This window comes from Natator depressus, chromosome 1 (assembly GCF_965152275.1).
Source record: "Natator depressus isolate rNatDep1 chromosome 1, rNatDep2.hap1, whole genome shotgun sequence".
In the NCBI taxonomy this organism is placed as follows: domain Eukaryota; kingdom Metazoa; phylum Chordata; order Testudines; family Cheloniidae; genus Natator; species Natator depressus.
The window spans coordinates 266,662,434-266,678,402 of record NC_134234.1 but is presented as its reverse complement, the minus strand read 5'-3'; the positions used below and the strand labels follow the sequence as shown (position 1 = coordinate 266,678,402).

At 39.9% G+C, this 15,969-nt stretch overlaps 1 protein-coding gene across 1 annotated transcript in view; it reads left to right on the top strand.

Annotated features, from left to right (window-relative positions):
* Positions 1-15,969, top strand: part of PLXNC1 (plexin C1) — a 96,958-nt gene that overhangs the window by 74,483 nt on the left and 6,506 nt on the right. Inside the window, 7 exon segments of the mRNA XM_074955774.1 lie at positions 6,419-6,596; positions 7,504-7,607; positions 10,380-10,434; positions 11,249-11,280; positions 11,370-11,468; positions 13,572-13,735; positions 14,307-14,454. Of these exon segments, the coding sequence (XP_074811875.1) occupies positions 6,419-6,596; positions 7,504-7,607; positions 10,380-10,434; positions 11,249-11,280; positions 11,370-11,468; positions 13,572-13,735; positions 14,307-14,454 (780 nt within the window).

Sequence of the window (15,969 nt, the reverse complement as noted above, 5' to 3'; positions counted from 1 at the left end):
AGTTTTAATGGAATTAACTGACGAGAACCAAGACACTGATGCTCTGTGGGAAAACATCAGTGTGTGCTATCTGGAAAGTGCAAAGCCAATTCTAACAACAATGAACTCTGAAAGGGAAGAATGGATTAGCAATGCTACTTGGGCGGCAGTGGAAAAGAGAAGTGTACAGCAACCCAAAAATTGTTAAATGCTAAGACAAGAAGAGACATGCAAGTTGCAAGAAGAATACAGAGCTCTGGACAGAGAAGTAAAAGGCATGCCAGAAGAGATAAAAGGGCATATATTAGTAAAAAATGTCAAGAGGCTGTAGATGCTAGCCCAAGAGGTGACCTTACAATCTTGTAAAAGACATCAAATAGCTAAGAGGAAACATTAGCAGTTTGGAGACCCTATTAAAGATGCAAATGAAAAGACTCTTAGCACAGAAGAACAAAGGAAAAGATGGACAGAACATTTTCAGTAAAATGGCCTAGTCTAATTTCTCCATGTCTATTGCATTTTGTAGTCTGAGAGACGGGGTAGAATGCTAGACTGGTGGGCAATTTCAGTCGCAGATATAATTTTGCGAGTCCCCTTTTAATGAACAATATTCTATCTCAGTTTTTCACTCAACGTAATAAATGGAAAAGTACTACATACAGAACACCGACAAGACAGAGATTTGAGATACCATGTAGAGCTGGAGTAAAAACTGTGTGCTATATGTAGTAACTTTCCTTTCCCCAGGTTATCTTTCTGTTCTTTGAGGCAAGAAACATTATTTTGCATACACCTCTGTCTTAAACCACAGCACAGTTGCCATCTGCTACTGTTCATTAGCTCAAATGCCTTACTTAACTAGAGCAATCACAGTTTGCTTTCATTTACAGAAACAACTGTAAGTCTGGAAAAATGTCTTTGAATTCAAACCTCTTTATTACCTTGTTGCTATCAAGAAAAAAATGCTCTTTATTTTCCCTGTCCTTTAGCCAGTTTCCAAGCCAATCTCCAGTCAAGTAGGTCCCTTCCAAATGCTTGCCTCGGTCTCCTTAAAATAGTTGTTAAACCTTTCTTGCAACCCATGTTAATCCTTTGGTGCAGAGTTGTGATTTACTACTGCTAAGCACTTACTACTAGTGCATGAAATCTCAACTCTGGATATTACTGGGTTACCTTAAATGGCCTGTAATTTCCTCCTGAGTCTTTCCTTAAGTTAACTTGTACTTTTCCTTGTTTCCCATGCAAAACCAGAAATAGTGAAAAATACCTATTAATGTTTCTCCAAGATTTCTGTACTTCCATCCATGTGTCTGTTTAATGTCTGACCTTCAGTGCCCTTAGCAATCTTAAGAGCCTTTTCATAATTTTATCATCTATGATTTCTTTTTTAGTGTTACAATTTGTGGATAAATGTGGTGCTCATGAAGGTTAGATTCCTGCTGCCAGGCATGGAGCTGTTAGGGAAAATCTGATTCATTAACATTTCAGCTGTAGACACAGGCAAAATAATTGTTGGTTTTCTTATTGGCTCGTGTACCATTACATCACTCTGATTCTTTGTTTTTAGAGGAGTTTTATGTATATGCATGTGTATGTTGCTTATCATCTGAGCATCTCACACACATCAGTGAATTTATCTCCCTGACACCACTGTGAGGTAGAGAAGTATTATTATGCCCATTTTATGCATTGTTTAGATCTGGAATCCATAAATGCTTCAATGCTGCATACTTAAGAGGCTGCCTCTCTCTCTGTTAGATACTGTTACAGCTGCAGTCAGTGGAGCGCTGGAGCAGGGACACTCTTGGTGTAAAAAAGAGGGAGCTGCTGCTAACAGGACATTATCTGTGAGGGGTTTGACAGATATGGCAATTTCCTGCAATATCTTTGGGAGATCTTACTGTATTAAGTTTATGTATCATTGTGGGCCAGGGATTGTATGTAATTCCACAGGAGAGGGTGACCACAGCTCCTCCAGGAAGGAGCAGCAGTGGAGGGTGATTAGGCAAATTCACTCAGGTTGTAACACCTCCAGAGAGGTACTACCACCTGGGGAGGTCCACATATACCAGGTCAAACTGGATTCTTCAGAGGCCAACAGGCAAAGAAAGGACTTTTAGATAAACAGCTTGAGTTTAAATTGACTTAGGGCTTTCTTCGTTATCTAGCAAATGGACAGCACCATCTGTCCAAGGCAGAGCCCCAATCCCTGTGGAAGGTTTGGAAGGACTTGACCTATTAGGGCCTCATAAGACTGGTGGGTGACCTCTGGTAAGCTTTGAACATTCTTATGGGAACTTTTATTGTTTTTATGTGTTTTCTCTGTAATGCTTTTACCTTAAGAATAAATGTGCTTCCTTTTAAAGATCTGGGTGGTAACATAAAACTCCTGGCAATTACACTGTTCATAGCCTTTGACGAGAAAGCAAAGCACAGACGGTAGCATGTTTAAGCAGTCTCGTTTGCTGGGAGTATCACAGCATAGGCAGGGAACTAGGCAGCCTGGGGAAAAACCCCAGCCAGTCAGGAGGGAGAGAGACACGTGTCTCCACCCAAGAGAGGTGATGGCTGAGGAACAGGGAGGCTAGAGCAGGTGGCCTTGAGGGACCAAAGAGGAGGAACACAGATGTAGTTGCCCTGAACTGTGACAGGGGGAATCTCAGATTTCAGACCTATTCTCCCCTCTCATCCACTCTGACTGGAAATAGCTTGAATGTGATTACTTTCAGGATACACTGCAAGGCCCATCTCTTAGCCAGGGCTTCTGGGGAAGCAGAGGCATGATAGCATCTGACGTTTATATTGGGCTTGATTTTACTGTGGCTGATTATTTTTTGTTTGTGGGATGTGGAGTACCTTCTAGTTTTACTTCCAATTTATTTTATTTTTAAAATTTTGGAAAATGCATCTAGATTCTGTTTTGAATCTATTGTTATAAATTGAAATAAATGAAATACTGGCCTGAACATGAGACTGAAAGCCAGGAATTCCTGATTTCTCATCCTAATTCTGGCATTTACTATTTGTCCTTAGGCAAATCACATAATTCTGCTGTATCTTCTTTCTTTATCAGTGAAATAGGGACAGTAATGTTCCCTACTCAACAGAGATATTTTGAGCATTAATTAGTTACTATTTGGATAGCAAGGTAAAGAGCTAAGTATTTTTATTTATTTCTCCCTATGGTGATGATAGTTCCTTTGCTGGATTTGCCACATGATGTTACCTGTTTTAGGATGCCATCGCAATCATTCTTGAAGCGTCAAAATCTTCATTTTACTCCATGTCAAAAGCAGAGCTTTTAAAAGCCACAAGGATCTTCTTTTTCAGAGATGGAACCATAGTGGGCAGATGCCAAGTGGCAAACACATTTAATTGGCAGTTTGCCACATTACATGCCCTGTTTCCATTTACGTAATTACAATCAACGATTACATTCTCTACCCATCACCTGAAGGGTGCCGGCTGTAGTGAATTTTGTGACGTGGATACTTGTTCACAAGGACCTGCACTGAGACAATCAACTCATTTTCCAATAGACTACTGAACAGCCATAATATTAAGCAACTTTTTGTCCCCTCCAACTTGTAGTGAACTTGACCTAGCAACCTAAAGGCTCTATGCCATTGCCAGGTCTTTTAGTTTCACATTCTGCTTTAACCAAGCTAATCCTAGAGGAAGGGCAATGTCCTGGGTGAGTTTAGATCAAGACACACACTGCTATGTGTCTTCGCTGCCTTTTTTCATTGCGTATTATAAAGAATGCAAATTGTTGTTGTTTGTCTGGTGGGTAGTGTCGAAATGGAGGGAGGCCTCAAATTTCTGGCATGTAACATATGAAGAGGTTTCACAGCACCTTCCATGGAGCTATTTGTGTGGGAATATACGTGCAGGAAAGGAGACTCGATAGAGGAAACAAAACTTTTCTTATTAGCCCAAAAGCAAGAGAGTTTTAAATTGAAACGGGGAAGTTTGTATTATATTGTGGGGCAATTGCTATAATAGGAAAATCACCTAAACAATAAAACATGTTTGCAAGAAGTTGAAGAGGAATCAGCTTCATTTTAAACCTTCAATTTAAGACTCAGTAAGCACCCTTGAAAGTGTTTTGTTTGGAATCCGGCTACTAGTGGAGGATTGAACTAGAGCCACATGGGAATGTGTCAAGGGAGGGGCAAGCTGTGCGCCTTTTTGTTTTAAGAGCTCTGGGTGTCTGTCCTGGGTGGCTGGGGCTCATGCAGAAGGGCCATCACGCCCAGTAGGCGGAGGTAAAGCCCTGCCACCTGAGCTTGGGCTCTCCTTCCGCACAGCCCCCAATCCCTCACCTGGAAGCGGCGGGGCTCCGGCTGTCAGCCCCATGGAGCAGCACAGAAGTAAGGGTGCCAACGGGGCACTAAGTCTGCTGTGAAAAGTGATATTGACGAATATCCCTTTTCACATTGCCACCATTACTTCTGTGCCGCTGCAGTGCTGCCTTCAGAGCTGGGTGGTAGTATATGTACTTGGGGCTAGGAGGGCCCCACAAACGACTACAGATACAAAGGGTGGGGGGTGCTGATCAAATACGTTTGAGAACCACTGAACTAGAGGCTTGATCCAAAGGCTATTGAAGTCAGTGGGAGTTTTCCCATAGACTTCAATGACCTTGGATCAGGCCCTAGATAAAATATTAAGCCAGTTTTGTCCAAATTATTCTATTATTCTATTGTTTGGATGTTATGATACAAAGCCTTTTGAAGTTGACAGGGAGACTTCCATCAGCATCAGAGAATCATGGATCAGACCCCAAGTGTAAGTCACTTATACTTCCTTTTACTGGTTTTTCTGCATCAAATCTCAGCCAGTATTCATTTCTTTCTTCAGGCGCGATGTCCACCCTCACTATTTCCACATCTCCTCCCCTTCCACTCAGTTTGTCTGTTCAGTAGACTCATTACCCTGGTAATTAAACATCTCTATGTCCTGATTAAGTCATTCTCAGTTACCCAAATTACATTGTATTGTTCATTAAATCCTGATGTTTGCAATTTTGCAATCTTGTTTTTAATACTCCATCTGTTTTTATAGAAGCAGGGAAGTTAATTAATGTCTCTTTCGGTTCTTTCCTTTTCTTTCCTCACCACAATGTAGTATTTTCCACTCATGGCTGACAAAAAAAAAAAAATAGAAAGCACCACTCATCTATTATAATTATTAATATTTTTAAATCTGAGAGAGAAAACAGGCCCACACAATGACCTGAGGCTAACTCGTCTTTACTTCTCATGAGAGCAGAAAGGAAAAAAATGACATTTTTGGTTGCTTCCTCTTTTAACAGTCTTTCCTCTAGTAAGTCACACCCACGATCCTCATGTTTCAGTTAGGGTTTATTATAACATAGGTGTTCAACTGCTTAAACGTAGAGAGTTATTACATTAGTTTTTCCTCTGTGGCTTGCATTCAGTGGCCGACTTTTAAAGCAACATTTGTTAGTCACATGTAGAACAGATTCTATCAGAACCCCTTTATTCACACACACTGAGATGAACAGAGCAAAGTTATCTCTGCTATAAGAAAATTGCAGTACTAGCAAAGCTTTATCACTGCCTCAAACTAAAAACCTAGTCATGCATCCATACTCATCTCCCTCTCCCTCCTGTTCTCATTGTCCGTTGCTAGCAGTAAATTTCAGGCAGTAAATCTGTGTGGTCCGTGGATGTGGCCTACTAGTTGGCTGACCCCACTCTGTGTATAGTCTAGTAAACAAGCTGGCTACTAGCCACATCTGATTATGAGCTATGTCAACCGCCTCATACAAGTCAGGGTCCAACCTATATGCCAGTGGACCACTTCATGTATATCTGACACCACACACGTTCTTTTACCCCCCCTTATCTCCCTGCACAGTGACTTCTCTCCCTGTGGAGAAATGGTTGGATTCTGATGGATGCAGATTTCCATAGGAAATGTTTCTTGTGATTTTCTGTGCTTATCAATAACAACAGCTGGTGCTTACGTGTATTTTAACAATTTTAAGAAACAACAATGCATATCATGGCTGCTTGCTGAATGAGTGACCTTCTCAAACCTTTATCCACTTGCAACTTCATTTTCTAGGAATCCCACTTATATCAAACAAATGCATATTTTAGGGTGTATACTTTCTTCTGATCTTCAGTGGTAACTCAATAAATATGTTTGTACAAATATAGAAGGAAAAAAATGCATATTTGAAAATATACAGGTGCATGGCAGTGATCCTTCAAACACTAAGAATTAATTAGATCTATGTGATGCATTATTTAACTCCACCAAACAAACTTTTTGATTGGAAAAATAGTTTAAATAGGTGGATAGCTTGAAAAGCCTACTGTAGTGTTTCTAGCTCGATATACAGTGTTTGATACTGTGAAGCCCATCTCATTCTCTGTAGATTTGAATAACATTTGTATTCTTGCAGGCACTGAACGTCTTCTTTGAAAAAATCCCAGCAAATGAGAGTACAGATACCTGTCTTGATATCCAAGTTAATGTTCTGGATTGTGATACCATAGAGCAAGCCAAAGAGAAGATCTTTCAAGCATTTCTAAACAAGAATGGCTCTCTTTATGGTCTTCAGCTCAGTGAAATTGGTCTTGGTAAGAGAGTGCCACTGTGTGTTATTTCCATTATCCTCTTACGTTTGCTGCTGTTTCTGTGAAGTTTCCTACTTGGTAGAGCCTATCACTGACTTTGGCTACTGTTAGTTAATGCTGCTTTGTCGTATTACATTCTGGGGAATTCATACAGCTAGTAAGGCTGTAACCCTGTGCTTGCCCCCAAAGTTTCATTCTTAGAAGTTAATGTGTTAAAACTACAACTGCCTTTACCTGCACTAAGATTTGAACAAACATTAGCTAACGTGTGTTAAAAATACCCCTTTCCCCTTAGTATAAGCACAGTAACAATGACAGGGTACACTTGTGCAGCAGAACAGCGTTAATTCTGGTGCACAGGATATCGCAATAACAAAAATATTCCCAACTGCACTCAAAACTAGGCTCTTTCTTTCCCCAGGACATTACTGTTTTCCTTTATTACCCTAAGCAGGCAGCCACTAAGAGAACTCAAATGACTGTATAAGACTGCCAAGGGGATGAGGAGTGGGATAGTTACAAAGGCAGATGGCAAACTGCATGCCCTTAAGACCACTGAATCTTTATCTGACATGACTATATAAACTGTACAAAAATGAACTAATCCTGTTCATCTAGTTTTAGAAACAATTCCATAAAACACTCATGAAGCATCCATTTGGGCTTGATTAGTTGAAAGCACCTGTCTGGATTGTGGCTTGAGTAGGATAAGGTGATAGTCGTACGTTTACAAAGAGTTTCTACAGGCAGGGCATGCAAGTCATGCTCATGGAAACTAGCACGTGGACAGCGGTTAGTAGAACTCGGATTGGGACCATTAGTCCAAAAATAATAAAATAACTATGCCGTATTTTGCTTTATGGGACCAGGTTTAGAGTGTAATTGTGTTTTCAATATCATTGTTTTACAGAACTTCAGTCTGGTGCACAGCAAAAAGAACTGTTAGATATAGATGGTTCCTCTGTGATTCTGGAAGATGGGATAACAAAGCTAAACACCATAGGTCACTATGAGGTAGGAACAAAAATAGTGCAATCGAATTAGGAACCTATTTCTCCCAACCCCCAAGTACTACCTGCCCAGAAATATCTTGATTGATTAGAAGTCTCAACATTCACCAAGGTGGGGAAAGCTCTGTACGCTGAGCACCTTATGCGGACACCTAGAAAATTTTCATCCCATACTATATTTATGGAATGTTCATAGTGTTGAGTCACATGCTATTTCATGTTACTTGTGGAGAGGTTTGTTTGTTAGGGAATCACCCAGGGTTAGACAGCTCAGGTATGCTGTATTTGGTAGTGCAGTCCAGTGAATAGTAATAATTAAAGTGTCTGAGGTTCAATGTCCAAAATCAGAGGCACCCAAAAATACTGATCATTTTTGAAAACTTAGGCTCTCAATTTTTGCATTGCCCAATATTTTTTCTTTTAAATTTTAAACCAAGTGACCCTAACGTTGCGTTAATATAGAGCTTTAGCTTTTAATTTCTTAGGGCTTTATTGGCTTTTTCTTACTAGAAAAAACAAAGTAAAAAGCAGCTCACCTCCAGGAAGAGTATGCTCCTTTCACTACACTACTCCTGGGTGGCACGTCAGGGCATGCACACTCAGTGGAGGCGCTTGTGTGCTTTTTACAGGCTCCCCAGCACTTTCTCCTAAAAGCAGACAAGAGCCTTAACAAAGAGACCATGACAAGAGGTTACTTGCTTGCTCCCCAAGCAAATACAGAGCTAGGAAACAGCTTACACCCCTGTTCTCCAGTCATAAAATTTAAATTTCCCAGGCTTCAGAGTCACCCGTGAATTCTAGGGGCACGAAGCTGAAGAAATTTGAATCGGACATGAGATCCAGTGATCCCTCATTCAAAAACCAGTTGTCTGTGGAGGATAAGGGACCTGGAGGGCCGGAGGAGAGGCACAGGCAAAGGCAGACCGCTGCCTCTTCAGCTGTTCTGAAATGCTCATGCCCCATGCTGCACAGACATGAGCGTCTCCCCCCGAAGCTGTACATCTCACAAATTAATAGCATTTCAACTGCCTGTGGAAACGATTAGGACACGAACAAGCAATTGAAGCATCACGACAGAAAAGAAGGGCCTCATTGTTTATATATTGTGGAGGAAGAAATGGCGGATTTGGTCACAATGACAATAGAAAAGAAACACTTTTATTCCATTAGATGCTAAGGGCTAGCTTTTGTCACAAAGACATGACCCATTGTAGGGGTGGTGCAGAGCTGCACTGCACCCGTGACATCATTTTCTAGAGGGAACCACAATTCCCTCCCTGTTCCTCTCGCCCTGGTTGGTAGCTGGCGTACATCAGCATTAATCTGTCTTCTGTGCTGGCCAGAGTGTGAGGGGGTAGAACCAAGGCTTTGCTTATTCCATGCTCCTCCACTCCAGGGAAGTAGGAAACAGGTGCCTAGTCCTATGTACCCAGATCCATGGTCCAGGTAGCCCACACAGAGATGTAAGAGGGACTCTCCATCCCTCTCTCTCTTGGTGCATGGTCCAAATCACAGTCTAGCCCTAGCGAATTTGCCCATCTTTTGAGTGGTCTTAAAGTACCATATGCTGAAACATTCCTGCAGCGCTGGATGAGCTGTGAAACACTGCATTATCAAATGAAACTTTTTCTTTATAAATATATGTATAAAATATTCCGTATCTGCCTCCCAGGAGCAAGTGTAAGGGCAAGATTTCTTTGGCACAAGACATAGCTTTCTACAGAGTATCTTAATGCTCATGCTGGTTCCCAGCAGTGGGCTGGCTGCCAAGGTTTTAAAAGACATTTAAATTATTTTGGCAGAGATCCCTTCGTAGGATTGGCCAGTTGTTTTTGTAATTATAGAGCAGCGTGTGCTAGCACTTGGCAAAACACAGGATTCAACAACTGACTACACTCAACACTATGCAGGATTAGCTTTAGATCCGTTCTTTGACAGTAACAGTATGACTCACCAGTTTCTTTTTAAGGGAAGTTTTACTACCTTAACAGTGGAGTTTATACATGGAGGGAGGATGAGGATTTTCCTAGAAGTCTCAAGCCACCTGCCTAGGTACCTTAAGCCTAGAAAACTGAAATGCAGAAATCTACAGTACAGAAGTTTGATCTTTATCGCTTTGGAAATTGAAGACTGGAAATAACTATTAGAAACTTGAGGCCAGGTTAGCTGCATCCCCTCAAAATGCAGATCTCACCCTCCCTAGCAAAAAAGTGATAGAAGGCATTATATGCCTCCACAGCACCATCCCCATATGGGAAGGGATTGGGTGGGAGGCCAGGCTGGGGGTCACACATCATTCTTGTACCAGTCCTGGAGGGAATCCATAGAAATAGGAATGTGAAGGGAGAGCACAAAACAGTGCCGGGGAATGATTAATGAAACCTAAGGAGATCTATGCAGAGCATAAATAAACCAGCAAAATCTGAGAAGAAGGAAAGCCTTAAGCAGCTGATTTTTTCAGAGGTGCTGAATTTCTATAACTTCAGGTAAAGTCTGTGGCAGTTGCAGCTGCTCAGCGTCTCTGAAAAGAAGGCTTTACGGCCCAGATCCTCAAAGGTAATGAAATCAATGAGAATTAGGTGCCAAAACGCCTTTGAGGACCTGGGCCTAAATGCTTAGTGAGAATCATGTGTGCTATGTTGAGAATGGATAGTGCTGGCATAACTCACATTTTGTATGATTTGAGATGCATCATAGGGATGAGGACATGAAACCTAAGGCTTCATTAATTATGGACATGTATATTTCAGTAAGTGATACTTGTTTTTGCTTTCAGATTTCAAATGGAACAACTATAAAAGTCTTTAAAAAGAAAACTAATTTCACACCAGGTAACAAACGAACTGAGAATTATTTTATTTTTATGTGAAGACTGTAATAAAGTTGTAGAGATTTGCATTCATAGTAGTTTGTATCTCATAGAAACAATGTCAAAAACATGACATTGAACTGTAACTGAGAACAGGGACAACCATTTAAATCTTGCTCTGAGCCTGTGACAGGCAACACCTCCACAGAGCATTGGGAGGAAGAGGTCAAAAGAAAAAAAAGAAAGACACATAGAAAACGTACAATCTAAAGTAATGGAATGTGTAAAGATGCAGAAACTGAGAGGCAAGATGGCAAGGCAAAGAAGCATAAACATCACAACTGTTGGCTAATGAGAATATAAACTGTGCACAGGAAACTTATGAACAATTGTATAAACTATAGTAATAAGCAGTTAATGACAGAACTTCAAGTCAGCTCCATTATTCACTTTGTAAACCTAGAACTTTTGACTCAGCTGTTTCAATAACACACCAGTAATTACAAGATACACATTAGGTGTCAAGCACCACTGGTCAAGCTGCTGCCAACAACAAATTATGATAACCCTGTTCCGGCTCAGTTTGCTGGCCAGAGAATGGAGGGGCAATTGGAACCCCACTCTGCCCACCTATGTAGAGGGAGCAAGTAAAACACAGGACCTGTGACCTCTGACCTAAGGTCTGGTAGCCTGCCTAGGAATGTACAGTGAGGTTCTTGCTCCCTTGCATGGGCACATAGCCCAACTCACCGTCTAGTCCGAAATAAAGGTGCCATTTGCTGCGTGCATTTAACTGACACCAGTTCACACTCTTTCTCCTTTTTCCTATTGCTTAGATGTGGAATACTCGAATGAACACTGTCATTTGGTGAGTTAAATAAACCAGCCATTTAATTGTTCATTTATTTAACATTGAATGATTATATCAGGATGACATCTATCCTCCACTTCCTGTAGATTTTACCTGACTCTGAAGAGCCACAGGGAGCAATGCACAAAGGAAAGCAAAAATTTGAAGTGAAAGAAATGTATCTGACAAAGCTGCTGTCTACCAAGGTAATAGTTCAGGATTCATTTTGGGGTAGGTTGGGGGGTATGTTTGACTTAGCAGAAATTGGTGTGGAAATTATGCAAACCTGATGTATGTGTATGACACAACGTTAAACTGTAAAATCACTACTAGCTACAGATTTTTATCTTTCACAAAAATAACTGTATGTTACAGATTGGCAAAGTGGAGCCCTAAGTTAGGGATCTAGTAATGAATTCTCCCCTCTCAGCACAATTGTTACCTCCTTGCCTTTTGAGGATAAGATTGTAGTTACTGGGGGAGATGGGGTTTCCTACTTGTTGTACAGGCAAAGGAGAGGTTAGTGTTTATAAACATTCTGGGTGAAACCTGGCCCTGTTGGAGTTAATGTGAGCTTTACTGTTGACGTCCAAAGAGCCAGGATTTCACCTTTTGGATGGATAGACTATGTTCCAGAATGTTCCAGAATGATTAGAGACTTTGGGTGCCCAACTTGAGATACCCTGACAGGGCCTACTTTTCAGAAAACGCTGAGCACCCACTATTTTTGAAAATACAAGTTACTGTTGAAAACTTAGGTCATAACTTTTATAATTTAGGGATCTAATTCATATAGTGCACAGTTTTAGAAACAATCCCCACCATCACTACCAAAAAAAAAAATACCCTCACTAAATTCGAGTGAGTTATTTCTAATGAAGCCAAGAATACAAATGTAAAAGCTCTTAGCAACAGCATATCATTTAAAAAATATTATTACCAATTCCCTTACTGGATAAAATTCTGTGTTATTCAGGAGGTCAGACTAGATGATCCTTAAGGCCCGCGTGGCCTTAAATCTAGCAATCTAAGATTATGGTCATGGAAGCTCCCAGAATGTTCCAGGGTGCTTTTCAAAGAGAATGAAGACCAAGATCCACAAAAATTAATCCTGCCTCTGCAATTCCTCAGCTGCCTAGTAACATCCAGTGCTAGCAAACTGACCTAGAATCTGGCTGCTGTGGAAAAGATCAGTTTAGAGGCTGAGAAACAACAAAACAGAAGTAGTCTTTTAAGTAAATTAATCATCTCCTACTTTATAATAGTGTACTGCATCCAGTGTCAGCATTAGAATAAGACAGTGCTTTGAAAATATCACACTCAAACCCTATCTATATGTGCCATGGGCTACAGGAAATGTCATTGTGTTGGACCAGTTTAGATAAGCTCTGGTCCCAGCTTCTGAGCATGATACCAGAGCATGGGATTGTGTCCCTGACCATCTTGGCTTATAGTCATTGATAGACCCATCCTCTGAACTTGTCTAATTCTTTTTTTAACCCAGTTATACTTTTGGCTTTCATAATGTTGTTTGGTTTTTTCCATTTCCTCCTTCTTAATAATATTGTATGAATAGTGTCCATGCGTTTTTTGTTAACCTGCCTTGCCCTTCTACCACCTCTGGTTTTTGTTTTTTGTTTTGTTTGTTTTGCATTAAAAATAGCTAATCCTCAATTCCTCTCTTTAATGGAGGACCTTTTCAAGGTCTCTGACTATCACCCAAAGCTGAATCTTAAGACTCAGCAACACCTCTTCTCTCAGTTGTGCACCAGGGAGGAAGAACAGCAGCTTGGCTTACATTCTCATGTGACATCATTAATCAGGTCCTCTAGAAATCTTAATAAGATCCTCCCCTCCCAAAAAAGAATAAAGTGAGCACCTGTTGTATTCCTGATCTTCTTTGAAAAAGGTAGAAAAAAATACTTTTAGTTAAGATTGCGTTATCTAAAGAAGCAGGAAATGGCTCAAGACAGTTCCTCCTCCCACACAGAGTTCATCTTTACATTTACCACAATTCTCCCTGTTGACAAAACAACATAGCTTAGCTGGTGAGCCGTTATGACAGCTGATGGTGGTAGGTCTCCAGTTTCTTTTTTATTTGTGATTCTGTCCACACCTGTTGAGTCAATTTTACCCATACCCTATATAGTGTGCATGAGCATGCATGCAAGCGCACGCATCAACCCCTCGCCTTCATTTCTGTGTATGTTTCACTTGGATTGTGTTTCAACTCCCCTTCCCCGTCCATCTTGAGAAAGTTTATCCTTTTCACCTGTAATAACAGGACTGCTCATTTTCTTGCTTTTCAGGTTGCAATTCATTTAGTTGTTGAAAACCTCTTTAAAAGCATTTGGAGTTTACCCAACAATAAAGCCCCAGTTGCCATCAAATACTTTTTTGACTTTTTGGATGCTCAGGCTGAAAGTAAAAAAATTACAGATCCTGATGTGGTCCATATATGGAAAACCAACAGGTTTGTGTATATGTGTGTGTGTGTGTGTGTGTGTGTGCGCTTTCTCAGGGTACATATGTGAAATTGGAACAGGATACTTGTAACCATACCTTGTTATATAACGTGTGTAGGTGTTATGCTGTGACTAAGTACTGATGACTCTGAAACAATCTTGCCTTGTTTCTGTTTGTGAAAAAATGTATCACTTAAAATTGAGCATTGCCCACTAAGTTTTGTGGTGTGGCTACCTGGATCCAAGTTATCTGCCTGGAGCTCTAATACATCAGTTAGATTCTGATATACGGCATGATAGTGTCTAGAAATTTGATTTTCTCTGATTTACACTGATTTTCTCACCCAAAGGAAGTCTTTACAAATCCACAGAGTGATTTGAACATTAATTGGTGCTGGCTGAAGCTAGAGCATGGATTTGACTGGTCTGGTAGCTTTGTGGGATTCACTAATGTTCATTACTGCATGAATGAGCAGCTCAGAATTGTGCCTGTCTGCATGGTGTAATGAATTCCAAATACTGAATAAGTCATCTGACTTGAGCTGCTGAACTTAAAGTGCTTGTCCTTTCTCTGATTAGTCTTCCTCTTCGCTTCTGGGTGAATATATTGAAGAACCCTCAGTTTGTCTTTGATATTAAGAAGACACCACATATAGATGGCTGTTTGTCAGTAATTGCACAAGCTTTCATGGATGCCTTTTCTCTAACAGAACAGCAGCTGGGAAAGGTAATGCTTGGCCTTCATATTTTTTTGCTGTTTCAAGACTGAATAAGGTTACTTTTAATTATGTAATGCTTTTTGGATGAAATCCTGGCTAAAGTGAAAGTCAGTGATAAAACTCCTATTTCACCCTTTGTTACTCTCTCTCATTGGAAAATAAGAAATTGAATGATCCAGAGATGAAGCTAAGAGAGAATTTAACTAGGAATTGTCATATCTAGTCTAAATTTCCTCATGTATTTTCTATGTTCTTTTCCATCTTGCCATTTTAAAAGAGTATGATGAAGAGGGGGAAAAGTTCCACATTATTTGGTCAAAGTTGCATCTGTGATTAATCAAACGTTTTTAGAGATGTTAAAATTATTAAACCAGAACTCCAGATTTTTCTACCATACATTAATGAGGCATGCAGCAAAGACTGCTGATAAGCTGCTATCCAGAATAATAATAGGTAAACTTCAAAAACATTGGAGATGTGATGCAGTTCCTTTTGCAAAATGTTGGCTGCTTATCTGAACATATCCAAACTTCTTTGATGGAGAAATCAGTTTGGAAATCTCACAAGTAGAGCCTTTCTTACAAAATTTCCAGAACTTTTTGGTTGACCTGCTCAAAAAAACTTCAATAGTCATTTTTTCTGCTATTTCCCCTTCTGGCTTAAACCAGAAAATACAGGGTTAAACAAAATGATTTTTTAAAATGTTAACTATATAATTTTGAGCCTCAAAAAAGTTTCAGACAGGTATTTCCTGTTTGATCTGTACCAGTTTGCTCATCCTAAATAGGTGGATATTGAAGAAAGCAGGATTTTTTAAAAAAAACCCAGTTATTTGATAATAGGATTTTAGAGTTCTTGAAACTCAAGCTAAATTGACTAATAACTGGATGGAAAACTCCAAACCGCTGTGGCCTGCATGTTAAAACCCTCCTATTGTTAGATTTATGCTCCCTGGTCTAACCATCATTAGAAACCATTGCTGATACAATGGCTTATATTAGCCATTTAAAAAAAATCAAGCTGAAACTTGCTATACGTAATATCAGTGCATTTAAGAGTTTTTTAGTTCTTAAAAAGACAACAAATATTATTTTCATGATTTTGCATGACTTTTCTAAGCTTTAGATTAAAATATTCTTCAGTCACTTGTCAAATAAACGTATTTGTTTATTTTTATTTTAAGACACTAATAGGAGTGCTAGGATATTTAAAAAGTTAATTATAAGCATAAACATAGTTTACTCCCCATAATTTAAAATAAATAAACTCTTTCTGAAATCTGACGGCACTAGTTCGTAGCCCCTGAAATCTTAGGTTCAAAGAGGAGCTTTAGCTCTTATCAAAAATCTCTTATATTTTGAGGGTCATTCCTCACAGAAGATTAGAATTGGAATAGCTGGGCTGGCTTGTAGGTCAGTATCGCTTTAGACTCTTAAAGCCAAGGTGAAAATCCATTTGCCTCTGCCTGAATTTCACCCATGCATTAACTCATTCTTCTAAGCACCAGATTCACATAATCTCCC